This window comes from Mus musculus, chromosome 15 (assembly GCF_000001635.26).
Source record: "Mus musculus strain C57BL/6J chromosome 15, GRCm38.p6 C57BL/6J".
In the NCBI taxonomy this organism is placed as follows: Eukaryota; Metazoa; Chordata; class Mammalia; order Rodentia; family Muridae; genus Mus; species Mus musculus.
The window spans coordinates 100,949,713-100,971,234 of record NC_000081.6 but is presented as its reverse complement, the minus strand read 5'-3'; the positions used below and the strand labels follow the sequence as shown (position 1 = coordinate 100,971,234).

The following is a 21,522-nucleotide window of genomic DNA, read 5'->3' as shown; positions in this document are numbered from 1 at the left end:
AGATTACACAAACCCATCTATCCCATGCCCTTGAGAGAAACAGGTATATACTTTCTCCTGCTTTTGGACTCCTGTCATGATGCCTCTTTTTAATGTAATTGCTAGTGTCTGTTTCATTATAATTTTTTAAAATTTATTTATTATATGTAAGTACACTGTAGCTGTCTTCAGACGCCCCAGAAGAGGGTATCTGATTTAATTACAGATGGTTGTGAGCCACCATGTGGTTGCTGGGATTTGAACTCAGGACCTCTGGAAGAGCAGTCAGAGCCCTTAACCACTGAGCCATCTCTCCAGCCCCCTCATTACAAAATATAACTCGCTTTCCAGTTGTCAGGATAATATTAAAAAGCAGATACTACGGAACCAATGCACTCAGTGAGACACTAGCACCTTAGTATGCTTATGAAATACTTGCATGCACGGCCCTTAACAGGCCCTTCATAGTAACCCTGTGAGGAAGAGAGCGTAGTCAATTAAATCTGTGTCACGGATGAGGAAGACCTAAATGGGTTGGCCAGAAGCTGCAGGCACGAGACTGTAATCTTGGCCGCTATCCCTTCCTGTACCGTGTCGGAGCTAGTACACTGTGGGCCATCCTTGGACTTAACCTCTCACCAAGACAGAGCCCTTGTTCCATTTGTTACATTACATTAACCTTGTTACATTAACCGTGTCAGTGTAGGACGAGAGGGTGCACAAGAGCCAGGAAAGCTGCTTGTGCTTCAGAGAACCCCTGATCTTTCCGCACCTGTGATTTTAGTTTGAGATTGCTGGCACATTCACTTTCCAGGGAAATCTCAACTTTGGAGGGTCAAATATGAAACAGAAAGAGAATCTGGTTCTGCCGATAGGTCAGACCGGGTAGGGCCCAGTACGTGAGCACAAAGAAAGGGAGACTCTTGCCCGTGTAGATCCAGCTGGCAATCAGCACGTTAAGAACAACAGGAGTCGGTGAGCTACTTACCCGGCGTCAGAGCTGTTCCCGCAGAGCAAGGGTTCTAGCATGCCAGGGACCATGTAAAAGTTTGCTAGAAAAGTGGGAAGAGACAGGAAATGAATAGGCAGATTCTGGTCAACGGGAGAATTCGGTTACGTGCGCCTCAGCGTTACTGGCAGAAGCCACTATTGATTTTAGCTCAGATAAGTCTTTCCCAGCAGCAGGAAGCTAAGGAGAACTCCTCCCATTAATGATCTCCTGTACTCTGGCTAGAACTAGGAGCCGCCCTAAAGCCCTTGAGGTGACGCTGCACCCACGAGCACTTGACTCCCCTGCCTCAGCTCCACATGCCCGCTTCTGCTGCTGAGTCAGAGGGTCTTAGGCGGTGGGTGGTTCTCAACCTTCCTAACACGGTGGCCCGTTAGTGCCTGCAACACCTCATGTTGTGCTGACCACCAACCATAAAATTATTTCGTTCCTACTTCATAACTGTGATTTTGCTAGTTATGACTCATGATGTAAATATCTGATTGCAGGATGTCTGATATGTGACCCACCCCCCGGGGGGGGAATGTGACCCTCCCCGGGGGTCTTGACCCCTAGGCTGAAAAACGCCGATCTAAAGTAAGTTTCAGAGATCGGCATCCCTTTACACGGTTTGCCCTTTTATCCTTGTAATATTTTTATCAGTATGTTCCCAAACTCCGCACTAGTCATTAGTTACCGTGCCCTACTTTTAATCGGAAGGTGCCGTCCCTGAGTTCTCCTTCGCAACACTTCCTTGTGGCGACTTAATTGATTTTTATTTCTCTCGAGTGACTAGTAGTTTCACATGTGTCTCGAAATGAAATAAAATAAGATAAAACTGGTAACAGCAGGCTTGAGAGCTCCTGTGCAGTTCTGCCTCGGAGACAAGGGAATGGCTTTCCAAGCTCCATCTGGCTGCGCTGCGCTGTGCCTCTCTGGGCCGGACCACTTTTTGGTAGCTCTTTTGGTGGGGTCTGACCAGAACCTGGGGTGACGCTTCCCTCTCGCCGAGGAGGGACACCTACTTTTATTGTTGATATACTCCTCCCAGTCGAAGCCTCTGGTGCCGTTCTCCAGATAGCTCTCGTTGAAGTTTATGGGCCACACGACACACTTGTTTCGAAGGTTCCCCATGAAGAGCTGCAGGCCAATCAGGGCGAAGACACTCAGGCAGAACACCGTCAGGATCATCACGTCTGACAGCTTCTTCACAGACTGGATGAGGGCGCCCACGATTGTCTTCAGGCCTGAAGAGACAGAGCCCCCAGAGCCAGAGTCAATCTAAGGTCCTGCCTACTTTCCCTGGCCTCCCTCTCTTGGTCCTAGCTCTACTCTCCCCAGAGGACCACCACTTGAAATACGGGCACTGCATCTTTACACGGAGTAATAACGAGTAGGAAGAAGTATCGCTTTCTAGAAGTATCCGTTTCTAACTCAATCATCCTTTAAAAAAGAATTTAAAAATGCTGCACCTTCTAGCTCAGTGGCCCCTTTCCCCTTCGCTCTCCAGGGGCCTCACATCTGCTGGCCCCTCCTCCTAGAGGCTCCACCCCTTCCCTCAGCCTCTCCACATAACTCCCCCTTCCCTGGGAAGCCCCTTCCTGCCTCTCAGCTCGCCTGCCTCTCCCACCATAGCTGTGGATTTAGCAGAGAGCCTTCTATCTCCCCTGTAGCTTTTGTCATGGCTATTTTTGGGGGGGGGGGGGTTCCGTCTTGTCCGCACTCTTATCTATAACAACTAACCCACGATAAATGTTTGTTGAGTAAACGGATTAATTAAGGAGGCCGGCAAGCTGGAGAGGGATTCGTTGGATAGTCTATAAGCCAAGAAGAAGCAAGGACTTCTGGTGAGCTCTCGAGATGTCCATGTATTGAAAAGGTTGTTATCAATACAGGTTTTACAGTCTGCAATCCCTGCTTGCTATACTCATCTCCTTGTGTCCTCGATTAGAAACAAAACGCTTGCAACTCATTGTCAGGTGAGGTTTTGTCATTCTATTTTGTTGGTTGGTGCTGGGAATTGGACTCAAAGCTTCATGCACGCTGGGCGCATGCTCTCTGAAGGAGTTATATCGTGCCAGTCCCAACCTGAGGTTTAAATGTGAGACAACATGTTTAAATTTAAACCTTAAGGCGGCCGCTTCCACACGGCCTAGGGAGAAGTCAGTGACGGACAGCACACAAAATACAGTCTACACTGCTTGAGTTAAACGTCTGTGTGTGGCAATTCTCAGTGTGCCCAGCAGCAGGACACATAGGACACAGCCCACAAAACACCAAGACTCCTGCGGTATACAAGATGAGCAAGAGGAGTCTCTGAGCCTTCACACACCAGCCTCAGGGAGGTGCTCAGCTTTGATCAACTTTGGGCACCCCGGGGAAGGCTGATGTGAGCATGCCTGCCGTAGCTGGGTGGGTCGTGGCTGAGTCTAACCAGGCGTGCTACTTACACATATCACCTGGACGCTACAACTCAGGCTCTGGGATCTCAGCATTTCTACCTTTAAAAGGATAATTTCAAGAGGTTGTGCCAGACGCCAGAGCATTTGCCCAGCACAGGCAAGGCCCTGGCACCGTCCCCAGCACCACCACAAATAAAAAAGTAAATAAGAGATTATCATGGCTGGCTATCAGATGTTGTGAGGGCTGGGTGAGTTTGATACGGCAAACTTAACAGCACCTGGTACACAGTGATTACGATCAATCACTGTCTGAGCCTCGGGTTATTTGTCTACAGAGATCTGCAATTCTGATCTCATGGAACCGTCGTGATATTTAAGTGAAATAATAGGAGAAACATCTAATGCAGGGTATGACCCAGAGCACGTGTGATGTGTTACTGTTACACATCTAGTGCCCCCCTTGAAGAGACTTGGTTGGGATAAAGCCACTGCTCAGGGCTCAGCCCTTGTGGTGATGATCTATCTAATGGGCGTTTGAGTGTGCTTTTTTGCCCACTGTATTTTGCAAGGGACTATCTAGATGCTCAGAGGTAAGCTCTGCAGACTCTTCTTCCTGAGGCCGATAGCAGCAAAGGATGTTGCGCCTAGTCTAGGAGAGGACCTGGCCCCAGACAGACACTTAAATGTCTGCTGAGAGAGTAGATGACAGAGACTCGTTCTTCCTTCTCTCTTCTTTTCTTTCTACCTAACCAGAATGGCACCTAAGGGAAAAGTGTGCAGGGGTTGAGCCTTCTTCCAGCATGGCCTTCCTCCAGGCTGTAGGCTATCGCGCCCAGGGGGAGCGAGCTTGCCCAGGTTCCAGGAGCGCCAAGGAGAATGAGCTTGGCTTGCCCATGCAAAAGACGTCAAACCATCATTTGTACCCGAGGCATGTGATCGTGCAGCTAGGCACGCCAAGGAGAAGGCAGGCGTCAAGAACGGTCCCCGAGTTATGAAACTGATCTCCACACCACTTCTGGAGAATGGGAATTCCTCATTATATTTTGACTGGATTGGAACAGGCCTACCCGGGAATTAAAATTCAAGTTTGGGCGTCTAAGCTATTGAACAGAGACTGGAACAGGACAACTGGGCAGTCGTGAAGAATGGCTGCCATGTTTCTTTCCCTGCAATTCTTTTTGATGGAGATCTTACGCAGCTCCCTCCTCCAAAGACTTCAGACAGGCACCTGTCTGAGCAGTGGTGATCATCTAATGCCCCTGACAACGCTGCTGTTTACAATCGCAAGAAGAGTTTGAAACCACAAAGTACACCAAACAAGAGCGCTCGTTAACAGATAAAACAATTCACTCAATTAATCACATAATTTCACCACGAGTCTGACCTGGTTTGCCAGGGTGGGAATCTTTGGGTGTTCCAAGTCTATGTAAGAAGAAATTCTAGGCCACGCGCTCTAAGCAGCTCCCTCCCTGCCAGTGTGCTTTCAGCAGCTTTGTTTGTACAAGGTGACTCTCTCTTGGGAGTTGTGGATGTCAGCGTGGTCGTCTGACCTAAACCCAGACCCTTTCCTATAAGGACCTGGAGCAGGACAAGAAACAGTTATCTGGTCACGTGGCAGAAATACTAACATAAAACTGAGAGTTTGCAGCAGCCCTTCTGGGTCATTTAAAGAGTGATTAAGAACGTAGAGGGATTTGTACTCAGAAGGAAAGAAACAGACATGTGGAGAGAGAGAGGCAGAGACAAAGAACTCTCCGGTCTCTCGGGTCTCTGGGGTCTTCTGGCTCTGCGCTCTGCTTGCCTCAGAGGTGCCTGACTGGAGCCTGAAGCTTTCCAGAAGAGCTCCTGTCCCAGGCCTGGTGCTCACTTCCTAGAGATGGGCCTGAATCCTCACAAGCCGGTGTCTTGCTATCCCTTCTCCATCAGCCAGGCGTCACAGCTGAGGAAATCTGCAAACAGGAGTCCACAAAACTAAAGACACTTTCCTCAAGTGCTCTGACATCTGAGGCTTAGATTGTCTTGCTGGTGAGTTTGTTTAGCTTAAAGTTTAAAGTGGAAACTTAGCCGGGGATGACATTTCGGCTGCTTGTACTGCATAGAGGCTCAGAGAAATAAATCTTAATTAGGCGAGAGTAATCTCTAAGTCACACGAACAGCAGCAGTCATCTGCAAAGTGCTCTCCAAGATTCTCATCCAGATCTCAAAGGAAAAGAGAGGATGGCACAGGGGAAAGGACTGAGAAATGGCACCAGGTATGCAGGGGGAGGGCACCAGGTGTGCAGGAGGAAGGTACCAGGTATGCAGGGGAAGGGCACAAGGTGTGCAGGAGGAGGGCACCAGGTGTGCAGGAGGACACCAGGTGTTCAGGAGGAAGGTACCAGGTGTGCAGGGGGAGGGCACCAGGTGTGCAGGGGAAGGGCACCAGGTGTGCAGGAGGAAGGTACCAGATGTGCAGGAGGGGGGCACCAGGTGTGCAGGGGGAGGGCACCAGGTGTGCAGGAGGAAGGTACCAGGTATGCAGGGGAAGGGCACAAGGTGTGCAGGAGGGGGGCACCAGGTGTGCAGGGGGAGGGCACCAGGTGTGCAGGAGGAAGGTACCAGGTATGTAGGGGAAGGGCACAAGGTGTGCAGGAGGAGGGCACCAGGTGTGCAGGAGGACACCAGGTGTTCAAGAGGAAGGTACCAGGTGTGCAGGGAGAGGGCACCAGGTGTGCAGGGGAAGGGCACCAGGTGTGCAGGAGGAAGGTACCAGGTGTGCAGGGGGAGGGCACCAGGTGTGCAGGGGAAGGGCACTAGGTGTGCAGGGGGAGGGTACCAGGTGTGCAGGAGGAAGGTACCAGGTGTGCAGGAAGACACCAGGTGTGCAGGATGAGGACACATTACAGAGCAGTGCTGGTCAGGTCCTTAGCACTAGACAGTCCACCGAGCTGTACACTGGCCTCACTGGCAATTCCTCTTTCCCTGGGGCTGATAACAGAGCCACCGAATTTGCAGAGCTGTCAACAGTATTGTAGCCAGGTTGCCTGGTGTGGTTGCTCATGGAGAACATACAGTTAACCACCAAAAGCAGCGGTCGGCAGAGACACAAGACTCCTGGTGGAATTCATGACCTGGTGAGCCTGTGCAGAGTATGTAGACTGCCACTGCCCCGGCTGTCAAGAGAAGCTGCCCTGCCTCTTCTGTTGGCTCACAGCACCACACAGCAGAACAAGCAAGACCCTGAAAAGCTGGTTATCCAAATCAGAGCAGAATGCGCCTTCAAAACGACTCCTACACAACAGAGCACGCAAGAAGCCACGTGGGGGCAAATTGGACCACAAGAACTCCCGAGAGGCTAGCGTTAACCAGCATCAGCATGTACCCTCACAGAGGTTCATACATTTACCACAGACCTTGAAAGGACAGGAGGACTCAAGGTACGAAGGACAGCCTCCGGAGAGGCGGCTGGGTACTTTAGGGGTCTGGAGAAATAGGGGAAGCTGGCACTGCAGGCTTCTACTCCACTCTACGTCCAAAGGCACCTTTGGTCCCTTCTGTCACTGTGCGCAATAACCAGAAATCCCCTGAGCAAATTAATAAAGCCACCTGTGTGCTGTGTCCAGAGAAGCAGCCATGCATGTTGGGAACAATCTGTGGCTATGGAGGTCCAATTACTCATAAAGTTAATTCAAATTCCCATTTGCTGCTCAGGTTGAGACGTGTAAGCAGTTTGAAGCCATGTGAGCTGATTTCTCACGAAATGAATGTTGGAATCACTCTCGGCCAGACAGAAAGGAGAGCTCCGGGCTGGAGAGATGGCTCAGTGGTTAAGAGCACTGACTGCTCTTCCAGAGGTCCTGAGTTCAATTCCCAGCAACCACATGGTGGCTCACAACCATCTGTAATGGGATCTGATACTTCTTCTAATGTGTCTGAAGACAGCTACAGTGTACTCATATACATAATATAAATAAATCTTCAAAAAAATTTTTAAAAAAAGAAAGGAGAGCCCCCAGTGCCCATCAGTCCGGCTAGTCCCAGGAGTAAAGCAAGCCTCGTTCACTTTCTGCCTGGGGATGCTGGCTCTCTCTTTTTCTTTTTCCACCTAGGACCACTATTACTTTTGGTTATTTTTCCTTAATATTTTCAACATAGAGGAAGAGAAACACAAAAGCAACAAGATTTAAAACTTGAATGTTTAAAAAGAAACAATCAGCCTGGTGGTGGTGGAAGAAGCCTATATAATCTATATAATAGAAGTCTATATAATCTATATAATAGAAGTCTATATAATCTATATAATCCCAGCACTCGGGAGGCAGAGGCAGGCGGATTTCTGAGCTGAAGCCAGCCTGGTCTACAGAGTGAGTTCTAGTATAGCCAGGGCTACACAGAGAAACCCTGTCACAAAGTACACAAACTACAAAGATAAATAAATAAAACCAAACCATCAATGACTATAGTCTTAAAGCATCTTTCTACCCTGCCGCTAAGCAGGAAAAGCTGCCACGTATGCAATGTATACGTTTAAAGAAAAGGCTTTGGGAAAACTGGGCAGGAAGAAAAAGCCACTCACACTGTCTGTTTGCTACCTGAACTCACTGGGAAGGAATGGAAGAAACAGAAATGAACATAGAGAAAGGAAATGTCCAAGAGAAGTATAAGGCAGACCCACAACTCTGAAGACAGCAGTATGTCTTAGCACTGGGAGCTGCAGGTTCGCCTGGGAGCCCACCACAGCACCCAGAGCTGCAGTTCTCCCTCGCTCCAGGTCTGACCAAGGTGAAGGAAGGGTCCTCTCCAGGAGAACTCCTGAGATCAGGGCAGGTGTTAGGTGACACTTCCGATGGAGTCAACAGATGATCACTTTCTGCCCTGGCCGCCACTGAATAAAAAGCGAGAGCAGTGGTGGCCCACACCTTTAATCCCAGCACTTGGGAGGCAGAGGCAGGCGGATTTCTGAGTTCGAGGCCAGCCTGGTCTACAAAGTGAGTTCCAGGACAGCCAGGGCTACACAGAGAAACCCTGTCTCAAAAACAACAACAAAACAAAATTAAGAAAGAAAGATGTGAACTTCCCAGCAGAATAGCTCCATGTCAGGGGGAACCTCACCAATTCTGCCCCCAAAACAATGGCTCTCTCAGCACAGAGGTATGCACCGTTCTCCAAGATGATGCCTTCGAAGCAAAGAAGAAGCCACAAGTGGCCTGTCTGCCCAATCTTGAGCCATCAAATAAGTAGGGTCAGAATGTGAGATTGGTCTTTTGTAAGTGCCACGGAGGTTCTTGGGGAAAGACTTCTTATACAAAAGGTTGGCGTGTACTAATAGAATCCTGGCTGACCTGACACATTCAAAACAACTACCAAGATGTAAAACTGAAAAAAACAAAAACAAAAGCAAAACGCTAACCAGGACAAGATGGGGTGAAGGCTCTCGGCAAGCATTTCTCACATGAGAGCTGAGCTGCAGAGATTGCCACGAGATCTTACAGGCTCCGTGTTGTGTCAACTCCTGGTTACCCTCTGAAGCAGCTAATCTGGACTGTCAACTTGACAGGGTTTGGAATTGCTAAGAGACAAGCTTCTGGGGCGTGTCCGAGAGGGTGTCCATGCAGGTTTCAATGAGGTGCAGAAAGTCTACCCTCAGGGTTGGGTGTGGCCATTCCACGAGCTAGGGTCCTGCACTAAACACAAAGGCCAGCGGCGTGGCAAGCATCGAGCATCAGGGAGCATCGCGCTAGCTGTGTACCCGTGTGACCAGTGGCCCCATGTTCCTGCCGCCATACCTGCTCACATGATGGACTGCACTTCTCTATGCAACACGAACCCTCCCTCCTTCGGTTGCTTTCATCAGACAGTCTGTCACGAAAGCCTGAAAAGTGACCGATATGCCCAGGCTTCCTTTCATAGCCCTAACCGCTTCAGGAAAAGCCTAAGATCCAAATGGCTAATGGGAGAAGGGGGAGAGCGGAAAATCCTTCTGACGTGGTTGTGTACATGACTTTAGTGTTTACTGAGAGCTACTGTGTCCCAGCTCTGCAACCTGGGAGCAAAGTAACTTTGACTTTTTTTTTTTTTTTTTTTTTTTTAAGCAAGAGATAGCTGCTGATCCACTGATGTACACAAGGTGGCCCCACCTTGGAAGGAAACATGGATAGCTTACAGGAACAGGACATCAGCCCTCCAGGGAATGACAGACAAGTTCCGAATTCTACAGAAGATGCCAACACCTGGGTTTCCCTCAGAAATGCTTAACAGCGAGAAAAAGCTTTGTCACTGACAGGACTGCTAGCTTTACTATAGTTAAAGTTAGTTTTTCATCACAGTTAGCTTCCCAAAGCTCGACTCGGGGGGGGGGGGGGCGTGGGGAGGGGTCACTTATGGGAATAGTAATCCGAGAATCTACCTCAGACCGTGAAGCTTGGACATAGACCTTTTATTGGGCTTTTACGGTAAGTGCTTCTAGTACAAGCATTTATGCAGCACTGCTGTGGACCAGGCCCTATGCTATAGACACTACATATTTACACATGCACACGCATGCACACACGCTACAGAGTATTAAGTAACCTGACAGGAATTACTTTGCAGAAATTCCCGGCTTGAAAGTTAACCCTACAGCAGAGACAAGAACAGCAGTGATGAGCCAGGCTGGGGAGAGCATCTGCTGCCCCAGTTAGTGAACAGAACACAGCTTTCCGATTTAATTCTGGAAGAGAAGTTTTGAGATCACAAGAACATAAAGAGACAGATGCCTCGCAGGGTGTGCTGGGGAGATGAGCAGGAACATGGAATCGTGTTAAAGGGGCCAGAGGAGCAGAGAGACCAAGGGGAAAGGGAAAGGAGAGACATGGTGGTCCAGCTGCTGCAGATGAAGGCCTGCCTGGGGGTTACCACCCTTGTGGTTCCTCTCCTCACACCTCAGATCTCTGTGTCCCCACCCCCACCCCCTCACCTAGGACACTGGCGTGATGTTGAATAGAGGATAAAAGAACGGTTTCTGTAATCAGCCACAAGAGGAGGGCCTACAAGATCAGGCGATGGTGCTTGCTCAGCACCCTGTTTCCATAGAACCCAGGGGACAGCGGGACTCTAAGGAGTCTCCCTTTCTCTCCTCGACCCTAGCTAAAGCCCAGACGGCATCAACATGCCTTTGTCTCTGCCTCGTTGCTGTCAGTCTTAACCTCAAACATACCTTCCCTTCTAGATTTCAAGGCCGGTTGGTTCTTAGAAAGGTTATTTCCCCGGATGCAATGATTTTAGATGACAGAATCTTAACCTGATGGTGGATGGGGTGTCTGTGAAATTTCATCTGTGTCTCTAGGGGACCAAAAACCCTCAAGAGATTTAGAACCACTGAGCTAGCTGGACCAGGTCAGAGTAAAAGGCAAATATCTTTAGGAGATTGTCACTGAACTAGTCTTCCGCCCACTCTCTTCTTCCTTTCGTCCCTTCCAGTTTCTCCGATTTTTGTTTACGGCTTACCTTTGACTTTAAATCAGCACCTGTATACGCTCTCACCGGGGTTTGCACTTGAGAGCGACCCCTGAGACCCCTGAGTCTGCTCCCAGGAGACACCTACCAGGTCTCACTCTACCGAAGCAGACACTTGCAAAATATGGGAGACGGTAACTTAAAATCTGTCTCACTGACTTCCAAGCCTTCTCCACTTTAACTAGTCTGACCTGACTAGTTAACTGGGCAAGTTGCTCCTTGACTAAAATGATTACATTCGTATAACACCAGTAAAAGTACAAGTCTTTGGATAACATGCTGTTGGCAGAACATGCTACGGGAAGTCTGAAATCACAAGCAGTGGAATGGGGGTGGATATTAAAGACACTGTAATTCCATGAGGCCATGATTCGAGTGGTCCACATACAGAGGCACAGCCCACCCCGGTACACCTCTCCTCGGGTGCTGTGAGGGCCTAAGGGTTTATAAGCATGTGCTTTTTTTATTTTTTATTTCAAACGCATGGATGGAATGAGAGCCGCATGCCCGGCAAGCAAGGTCCGAGACGTCTGCCTCAGGACCAAAGGGCCATTCCAGAGAATTCTTCTCAGGGGGAAGCATGCAGAGCGAGACAAGGCATATCAGATGTGCCGATCCCAGGTTCAAATGTGGCAGACATTACGAATGGGAGGAAGTAGGAGCGTGGCAAGACTGGTCTTGTGCACGAATTCGCTCACCTGGAATTACAGAGATAGTTTTCAAAGCTCGGAGAACCCTGAATGTTCTCAGCGCTGAGACATTGCCCAGGTCCACAAACTCTGTCACATATCTGTAGTGAGGGAGGTCACACACAGACACAAATGACAAACACGGGTACAGACACAAACACCAAAGGAAAAAAAAAAACACACACACAAAACCACAACAAAACAAAAAAAAGTACAATACGTCACGTCAGGGCCCTAACCCAACACCTGACACCAAGCCCGGGCCGTCTTACCTGGGATTACCGAAATAGTTTTCAAAGCCCTCAGTACCCTGAAAGTGCGTAGAGCTGAAACATTGCCTAGGTTTACAAACTCTGTTATATACCTGCAGAATCAAACCAAAGTTAACTTGTAATGGTATCACTGGGTGGGGGTTTGAAAACAGGGGGGAAGAAAGGGTCTTATATACAAGTTATGATTTTATTGTGTTCCCCTGAAAAAAGAAAAATTTCAAAATATAAACATTTAAGGAACAGGTATTTAAAAAAAATGGGCAAGAAGAATTCAGAGTATATTCTAAAGAATTGATAATCCAGGGCGTTCTGGGGTTTACTCTCTTAATTGGTGTGTGGTGTGCTAATTTTATCAGAGTAACTTGACTGTCAGCCCATTTACCTTTCTTTAGGAAGAGAGAAGGCCACTAGGTATCAAAGATATATGTTCCCAATTTTATGAACAATTCCCTAAGAAACAGAGGCATGTGTTTGTTTGTTTGTTTGTTTGTTTGTTTGTAGCAAGAGCCTCACAAAAAAAAAAACCCAAATTCACGTTAAAGGAATCCCCTGGTTGACAAAGCCAAATGCCGATGTGGCAGTATCCCTAGGAGTTGTATGTATGTTTTGCAGTCATGTCTGCAGATGAAGTTTTATCCTGTGGCAGATAAAAGTAAGGCTCAGGAAAAAAAAAATCCAGATCATGAGATCAGAGCAAAAATCCAGTCATGTGCCCACTGTATCAGCAGCCTTGTGTCTACTGAGGACACAGATTTCTAAACGCACACCAATCAATGTAGATTCTAAAATGCTAGAGTAGAGAGTGTCTCCCTAGAATAAAGTGTCACTTCTGTTTGCAGACATGCAGCACACATCACGCTCTCCCATCTCACAGTGGAACGACATCTTCCTCCTGATAATCGCCTGCCCCCGCCCCACCCCACCCCCCCACAAACATTTTCTTCTGTTCACACATCTTTATACACACGAGCTGTACCCCACTCTAGGTCTCCCCTTAAATGATAAAGTACTTTCTTAACACAAAAATAAAAATACTACAGCCACCATCAGCTAAATTTCTCAAACAGGCACTTTTTATAACTGGAAAAAAATGAACTGCCCGGAAGCAGCCGGCACATCTGTGTAGACTCACACAGTCTCTAGTGGGAACTCTGGTTAGTACATTTTCTGGACATGCCAGTCTGGATACTTTGGCTTAAGTTTTGAGTCAGAGGCCTCAGCTGTGTTTTCAGCCAAAGTTTATATCCAAAATATTTCATGCCTTCGAAGAGGCCCTCTAGTAATGGGGACCTTGGCCAGTGTCATAAAGGGGAATAAAATATAAGAGAAAGGTCATGAGAAATTGATGCCCACTGTTCTCCCAGCTATAAATCATCTCTTTACCTTCCCCCACATAAGTTTGTTGCTGTCTAAAAACTGAGAAGGCCTTGCAAGCAAGAACCATAGTTAAACGCCCATGCATCACAGGCAATTACCCAAGAATTCCCCATTCTGCAGCCAGGTGTCGAGGCACAAGCTTCTAGTCCCAGCTCAGGGAGATGGAGGTAAAAAGATTAGAGCTCAAGACAGCCTAGGCTATATGGTGAGTTCAAGGACAACCTGGGCTCCAAGAGACCCTATCTCCAAAAAAAAAAAAAAAAAGAAGAAGAAGAAGAAGAAAGAAAAGAAAAAGAAAAACAAGAAAGGGTCTCTATTCTGCTGAGCCCAAAACTCACATTTACTTGCACCATCTTGCAAGCCTATTCAGGACACACCACACACACACACACACACACACACACACACACACATACACACACCACACACACACAGAGGAAACAGTAAAATAAACAAGGAACTCACGCCATCATGATGACACTGAAGTCTAACCAGTTCCACGGGTCTCGTAAGAAGGTGAAGCCGTCTATGCAGAAACCTCTGGCGATGATTTTCACCAGTGATTCAAATGTGTAAATCCCTGTGAATGTGTACCTGTCAGGGATGCGGACAGCTGAGGTTACTCCTGGTGGGAACTGGAATGCTGCACTAGGCCTGCTCAGGGCTCTAAAGAATATAACCGGGATGACTCTGAAACAGGCAAGGAGGCTCTCAAAGCTATCTCAGCCTTGGGGAAGGGGCACCCAGGATGGCAAAGCCTCTGCGGCTGAGGGGCAGGGTAGACTGGCTTTCTAGAATTCACGTCTAATGCTGTTCCCTAGATTCCACGTTACCCTCCGTGCCCCACCCCCATACACCCCCCAGCTCCCACACACAGATAAACTGTGGAGCAACAGAACCAGACTCTATGCGAGAAACAAAGGAAGTGTTACTTACTCCACATTCTTGGACCATTCGGGAGGGTTACTAAAAGTCATGAATACACAGTTGGTCAGGATGGTGCACATGATGATCATGCTGAAGACTGTAGAGAGGAGTTAAGGGGCGAGCGAGGTCTGACCCGGACGCTTAGGAAACAAACCCGGCTCATACCAGGTCTCACCGGAGCTAAGTTCACAGGCTGGCAGGAGACAGGTGGTGAGGGAAACTGGCCACCGCCACCACAAGGAAAGCCCTGGACATCCCATCTGACTGGTAGTGGGGCTGGACAGCCACTCCCCTGCCCACAGAACTGTCACTGCCCCACTACTTTTGGGTATAAACTTGAACACCTTGCAAGATGAGAATGGGTCAATCTCTAAATACTTAAACCTCTGTGAAAAGCAGCCAGAAGCGACCAAAGGCCCTGAGGCCACCAGGTGAGGAAATAAATCTACATTTTTTTGTTTCAGTCATCCCGGACTGTTAATTATCTCGTATGATTAGTTATTTGAAAATCTACAGGTGCGTGGTGGCTCGTTTTCCTCCTGCAAATGCCGAGGGGCTGGATTATCTCCACAAGCAATAATAATAATAATAATAATAATAATAATAATAATAATAAAATAATAATAATAATAATAAATAATCCAGTCGATGTGCATGTGTCTCGCCTGAAGACCAGTGTGGCCTGTGAGGGCCTGGCTTCCAGGGTGCCTGCGCCCCAGCAGCCCCGAGACGTAGGTAATGGGGTGAGTCAGCCTGATCACTGTGGGTGTCCCTCACAGCCCAGGATCTTCTCGGCCCTTTTCTGTTCCTGTCTATTGAGAGAGATGAAAGTCAGCAGGAGTCACTCACACTGAAGTTGTGGCAGGGCGTTAATGTCGTTAATGTCGTCCTGGAAGGGACAAAGTTTAACGGATCGTACCACAGTCTCACGACTGTGGTACTCGCAGACCATAGATTTCAGCTATGAGTTGGACATGGCAGAGGCTCAGCTGGAGCCCTGAGTTGCATCACAGGTTGTCCAGGGACCAAGCCCTCTTTCCTTAAGTGCCCATCACACAAGTTTATCCAGTGTTCCAGGTTGTTAAACCCATCAGATCATTTGCCATGTGCCATCTGATCTATATTAATAAGATATAAAGGTTGGCACTTTCCTACCTAAGGGGGGGGGCGCGAGGCAGATCCCAGAAAAATTCCTATTTATCCACAGTCTGTATCTAAACCTCTGCTCCAAGGAGTTGATTTCATCCGAGAGCTACCAGGAATGCATAAGCTCTTTGCTCAAGAAAAAAGAAAATAAAAATAAAGCATTCATTCAACTATTTGTGATTCAAGATGTGGTCTTCAAAAAAAATTCTTGGATCAGATATTAATATGTTAACAAGCTGAACTATCATGGAATGAAATTACCGAAAAGCCAAGACCTCAGGATAAGGTTAAAACGTCTTAATTTGCCCCTCAGTGTCTGCTGAAGCTCGGCTTGGCAATCCAGTGCAACTTCATTCCTAACCCTCAGGCTGCTCCACTCCTGGTGGGGATGCACACACTGCAGTTGTCAAAGCCCCGGACGTGCACACTCATTCCCAGTGCAGAAAAGGATATGAATGTATCAAAATTTTAATAGCTATTCTTCTTATCAGGTTAAAAGGACTTAGAATGTACAAGGCAGGAGTGGCGCTAAATCTGAAGAGAGTTTTCCCTCTGTTTAATACTACAAAAGTCTGTGGAGAAAGAGAGAGAGAAACCATTAAAACGCGTTAGTCACCACACCAAGCAACATTTCCTTAAGTCAGATAAACACACTTAAAGCTGCCTAGAACCTTGCTCCTGATTGGTTTTTGAGGCAACAAACAAATAAGCAAACAAAACAAAACCTGTAAGTAAAAGAGCTCCTGTTCCCCCCTCTGGGCCAGTGCCCACCCAGGCTCAGGCCGCAGCACAGTAGCCACAATATTAGCAGGTTCGGATTTGGATAATTCTGAACCGTCTATGCCAGAACAGGTAAGTCGGCTATGCCGATCCTGACACATAGAAAGCAGGAATGTCAGGGCAGAGGCAGGCCAATGCAGAGGAGACCACTGTGAAGGAAGGACCCGGTCAGGTGGCTGGGAGTCAGCCTGCTGGGAGCCGGGCAAAGACAGGAAGGTAGCAGGGAGGTGAGCACTCGTTCAATATTCACTCCCTGGGTGTTCGGCCTGGCTTCTCAGAGCTTCCAACATCCGCCTAGCCAAAACCATTCTGTCATATTTCCCAGCAGGAATCTTCCAATCAAGTCAAACTCGTCCACATCCTGGGAGCGGGCTATAGAGATGCCTAGCTCGGGGCTTTGCTGACACCGCGCATCTCCCTGGTGTCGAGCGTTGTGCTGAGACGGGGCTGGGGTGGTGGTGGGGATTCACAATTGAACAGAACTATACTTTATGGGAGGAAGGAAGTAAACTCGAAGTCATGACAGTGGGTAAGTACAAGTTCAAAATCTGAGAGGTTGCAGGACAGAGGACCCCACCCCCAGGCTGTCTGTGAGTAATGACAAAGGAGAGAGAGCCAGGCCTTTAGGATGTTGACAAGCAATCCTGTGAGGATGGAGGACAGAGGGCTCTGAAGACACACACACAGGGCCTATGGAACTGGGGGTCCCTGGAGGGTTAGGCCCTCTCTTGCAAAACCAAGTGCCAGTCACTTTTAAGTAAAACTTTTTATTTAGAATGGTGCACACCTAGAATTTTAAAACGCTAGATTGTTCTGCTCTATTATCCAATGGTAATCTTGGCTGCTGTTTATTTTTTTAATATCCTTCCAGAATTTTTTCTTTATAAGTCTTAGCATACAGATCCATCCTTAAGCAGTCTTTCCCTCAAGTGAGACTACTATAAATACACCGCTGTACCGTGCATTAAAAAAAAATGAACCCCCACAAAGAAAAGCCCGGGGACCAGATGGCTTCACTAATGAATTCTACCAAATGTTTAAAGAATTAGCACAAATTCTTCCAAAAGACTAGAAGAGAAGGGGACAATTCCCAAACTCATTCTGTAAGGTGACTTTATACGGAACCAGGCAATGACGTCAGGGGAAGAGAAAGCTCTTGACAGATAAGATCTTATTAATACTGATATAAAAGGCACTGTCGAAAATACTAGCAACCAAGTCTCACGGCACTCAAAGGACTGAGCACCTGAGTACAACCCAGAAGGACAAAGACAGCTTAACTAGGAAAACAGAGCAGTGTAACACAGCCTGGTAATACAAGGAGGGTGCTGTGGTGATCTCAATAGAGGCGTCAAGTACCTCCAACAAAATCTTACATCTCACAACAAAGATGCGGAAGTTTAACCTAGAACACACCACTTGGGACACATAGCCTGCCTGCCTGCCTGCCTGCCTGCCTGCCTGCCTGCCTGCCTCCCTCCCTCCCTCCCTCCCTCCCTCCCTCCCCCTCCCCCTCCCTTTCCCTCTTCTTCTTCTTCTTCTTCTTCTTCTTCTTCTTCTTCTTCTTCTTCTTCTTCTTCTTCTTCTTCTTCTTCTCTCTCTCTCTCTCTCTCTCTCTCTCTCTCTCTCTCTCTCTCTCTCTCTCTCCTCCTGCCCCTTCCTCTGCCCTCTCTCCTAGAAACTGAATTTCTTGGAGGCAGGAGCCAAGTTCAAGTTTCCTATGCAGTTCCAATACAGTGCTCGGTCCACAGGCTCCCAAAGAGTGGTTAGCAGGTTTCTTAAGTTTAAGTCCCTTTCCTCTTATCCAGTGTTTTATATTCTCCTGATCTGCCAGAGTCACCAGTCTCTCCCAGTAGAAAAGCAACTTTTTGGTGCAGCTCTCTTCATTTAGAAATACACCCCCAAGCCCCCATCCCATTTTTGGTAGGCTGCTGTGCTAATCACTCTTCTGATAGCAGGGTGTACAGATTCTGTTGTGGTCCCCAGGAAAAGCCCAATCCTGAAAGCAAGTGGAACTAGAAGATCCGGGGTTAGCTCAAAACAGGTCAAGGGCAGAGACTTGCTTTCCGAAGAAATAAATGGGCCACAACATTCCCTCTTTCTGAAGTACGTGTACCCCTCTGTGTTTCTATAGCAACTCTCTCTGAGAAACGCCAGGCCTTTCAAACAACCTCCTCATTCAGCCGCTGAGTATTCTCCTGAAGCCCCGGTAAAGAGGGAACTACCAGCCTATGTGCATCTTACAAAAGCTCCAGGAGGGGCACCGCCCATAAAGGTTACATGGCAAAAAGTGCTATAGTATGCCAAGCTCAGAGCCTCTTTACAGCTTCTACTGTGCGGGCCTAGGTGGTAATTTCAGGACTGCATGGCAGAATGTTGTTGTAAGGGATGGATTCTCTGGTAAAAGGGAAATTTGTGTTCCTGGGTACACCATATAAAGTAGCCAAAAATAGTGGGGAAAACAAACAAACAAACAAACAACCACAACACTGTTCTATGCAGCAGGACCTAAAATTCACCCTTCCCCCCCCCCCCACCTAAAGCCTTTACTAACTTGCCTGCCTACCTTAAGAGACAAGCAACAAGACTTTAAAAAATAATAAAAATAACCTGTTCTCTTTGCCCTTCATTTTCTTGTCTTTTGGGCTAGTCACATGGGAGCTATTTCCTATTACAAAATCATTGCTTGCACACAGAAGGTGTTCAGTAAATACTGTCTGTTGGTTAATGAACAATCCGTTATCTGAGGTGAGAGAAGAGGAGACCCTTACTTGTTAGTAAAAAAAAAAAAAAAAAAAAAAAAAAAAAAAAGAGCTGGCTAGGGTTCTGGTGATGAGCCAGAAAACTGAGGCTCCTGAGGAAAATTAGGTGCTTTTATAGAATTAAAAAGAGATCGGTTTGCAAATAGAGGCTTTATCAGTTAGAAATTATATATAAAGTATAACTTTCATAATTTAGAGACAATGTTGCACACAAAATAAAAACAATTTAACATTACCTCTTTCTAAACGCCTTTATCTTCACCACTTATAAAAAGTCCTTTACTTATAAGAATCATCTTTTGTAAACCAACTCCTTAAACAAATGAACATCCTCTATAATTCAGTACCTCTATAATTTACTTTATCATCAAAATAACTAGATTTACTGATAATTTGCATGTAGTGTTTCTTAAACACGCCTTCTGTAAAACAAGAGTGTGTCTGGACCAACACAAGTGCAATCCTCACAGCTCAGGGATTTCCCAGTGAACACTGGTCCTCGTAGAGCTCTCATGAAAGACTGGAAATGGGCAATGACGGCAGGCTCTCTCTGTGAGTGTGCGGGCTGTTAAGTATTGTGGGAGGCACAGTCTCTGTCACCATAGCTGACTCCGCCACTGAGGTGCACAGAAGCCACTGACAACATGTAAATAAACAGGAGTGGCTGTAATTCCATAGAACTCCACGGACACACAAACTTTTCACACATCCAACCTCGTGGGAATAGACAACCCATACTTAGCTCGTGGGCCACACAGGACAGATGGCACTGATCTGGGCTGTGGCGTAGCTAGTACCAGTTTCTGACGAAGACCAGATTGGCTGCACTGGAACCCTCTGAGAACCTTTTTAAAAACAGAGATTGCTAACTCCCGCCTCGGGGATGGTTAAATGAGTCTGTGGGAGAGTCCAGAGACTCTGGCCCACCAGGGAGCAATCGGATCATCCCACGTGGGCCATCTCCATCTGCCCCTCCCTAGCTGGGTGGTCAGATGAACCACTACCTCTCCCTAGATCTCACTTTTCACATTTAGAAAGTGGGCGAGAGGCCTGTCGGTTGGGCACGGCAAGCCCTTTCTAGCTTTGTTATCTATGGTTTAGAAATTTCGCAAGACATCCACGATGAAGCGCAAAAGGCAGCATGCTGTGCTTCTGAGGAGAAAATCTACCATTAGTTATCCTTCCACTTTATGTCTGGTAGAACTCGCAGAGTGATTTTGCTCTCTTACGTTTAGTCTCAAAAGACTAGGGATGAGTGTGGTTGATACTGCCCAGGAAGCCCGGCAGAGAGCGATACACCGTGTGTGTGCACATGTGCTGTGTTATCTCCCCGACACTGGATCATAAGGTTCTCATGTAGTGCCTGGGTGAACCCATTGTCCCCGTTATAATCAGACAGCATGATTGAAAGGTTGTAGAAACTGGGAGGCAGGGCAGAGCTGGAGTGAGCAGGCTCGTGAGGGACTGGGAGGCAGGGCAAAGTGAGCAGGTAAGGGACCGGTGCTATGGATAGGCGTGTTTTCTCGTTCCTTCCTGCTGCTGCTTCCTGGCTGCCAAGAAGTGAGCAGCTATCCTCTTTTATGCCCTTCTGCCATGACCCTGTCTCACCAAAGGCCTGAAGAAACAGAGACCGCTGACCACGGGACTGGACCCACTGAAATCAGGAGCCAAAATACATCTTTCTTCCTTAAAGTTGACATTCTCAAGTATTTGTTCCAGGGATGGAACAGTGAGCAGTGAGACATAAACACATATGACTGAAAACCCGCTGACTACACACACACACACACACACACACACACACACACACACACACATAATTGAATTATCTGTTTTTCTAGTCAGGGACTCATGATGTAGCTCTGGCTGGCCTTGAACTCACTGTAGACCAGGCTGGCCTTGAATTTGCAGATCCACCTGCCTCTGCCTCTGAGTGTGGGGATTAAAGGTGTGCGCCACAGCACATAATTGAAAAGGTAAAGCGTCTACACAGCCCTTTGATTCGACCTCTCTCATCCAGAAAGAAAGACTCATCCTTAGCTCAATGCGGCTGCAGCCACAGGCCCTTCAAAACCACGTCTGGGGACTTTTATGAGAATACTTCTTAAGCAACAGTCACTTGGTGCCCATAAAGTCTAAGACTATTTTACCCAATATGTCTTAAATTAGATCTTTGTGAAGTAAATGAGTTAAAAGGAAAATGAAATTGGACTGTGGTTTACTGCCCAAGGGGAAATATCCGCTCCTAACAACAGCCAGTGAAGGTTTCTAAGCACAAAGCCCGTTAAGAGCAGTGGGACAGCTCTTAGCAAATTATGGGGTGGAGTATTAATAAATGTGCCAGGTTGGCATAAAGCGAGTCTCCTAAACCACCTCGAGTTAGCTATGTGGGGCTCAGAGCACATGACCGGAGTTAACCGAGGCATGCGGCCTTATCTTCGGGGTCCACCGTTAGGGGAAGAGTAGCTTGTGCCAGTACAAGCGCATTCACATGCCTACCAAACAAATGGCGATACAGTTCAGATGCAATACAACGTACAGCTTCACCGTAATGCGGTGTGGCCCGCTTAGTAGCGTATTCTCAGCCCTGTACCCCGAACTAGAGCGATTCCTGGCCATCTAAAAAGTATACATGGAAATGAGCAAAGGTGAGTGGGAAAGGATACCACCGTGCAGATTCGTACTCAGCATGTGGCCAGAGACCAACGCATAACGGAAAGCGTTTTA

At 47.5% G+C, this 21,522-nt stretch overlaps 1 protein-coding gene across 12 annotated transcripts in view; it reads right to left on the bottom strand.

Annotated features, from left to right (window-relative positions):
• Positions 1–21,522, bottom strand: part of Scn8a (sodium channel, voltage-gated, type VIII, alpha) — a 176,076-nt gene that overhangs the window by 74,704 nt on the left and 79,850 nt on the right. For 9 of the 12 annotated variants that reach the window (XM_017316515.2, XM_017316519.2, XM_017316512.2 and 6 more), the window contains 6 exons: positions 15,707–15,825; positions 14,117–14,206; positions 13,646–13,774; positions 11,541–11,632; positions 1,993–2,214; positions 968–1,031 (listed from right to left, as the gene is read on the bottom strand). In XM_017316515.2, coding sequence (XP_017172004.1) covers positions 968–1,031; positions 1,993–2,214; positions 11,541–11,632; positions 13,646–13,774; positions 14,117–14,206; positions 15,707–15,825 — 716 coding nt within the window. Of the gene's footprint in view, positions 1–967; positions 1,032–1,992; positions 2,215–11,540; positions 11,633–11,803; positions 11,896–13,645; positions 13,775–14,116; positions 14,207–15,706; positions 15,826–21,522 lie in introns of all 12 variants that reach the window. The other 3 variants (XM_017316516.2, XM_006520656.2, NM_001077499.2) reach the window with 1 other exon arrangement.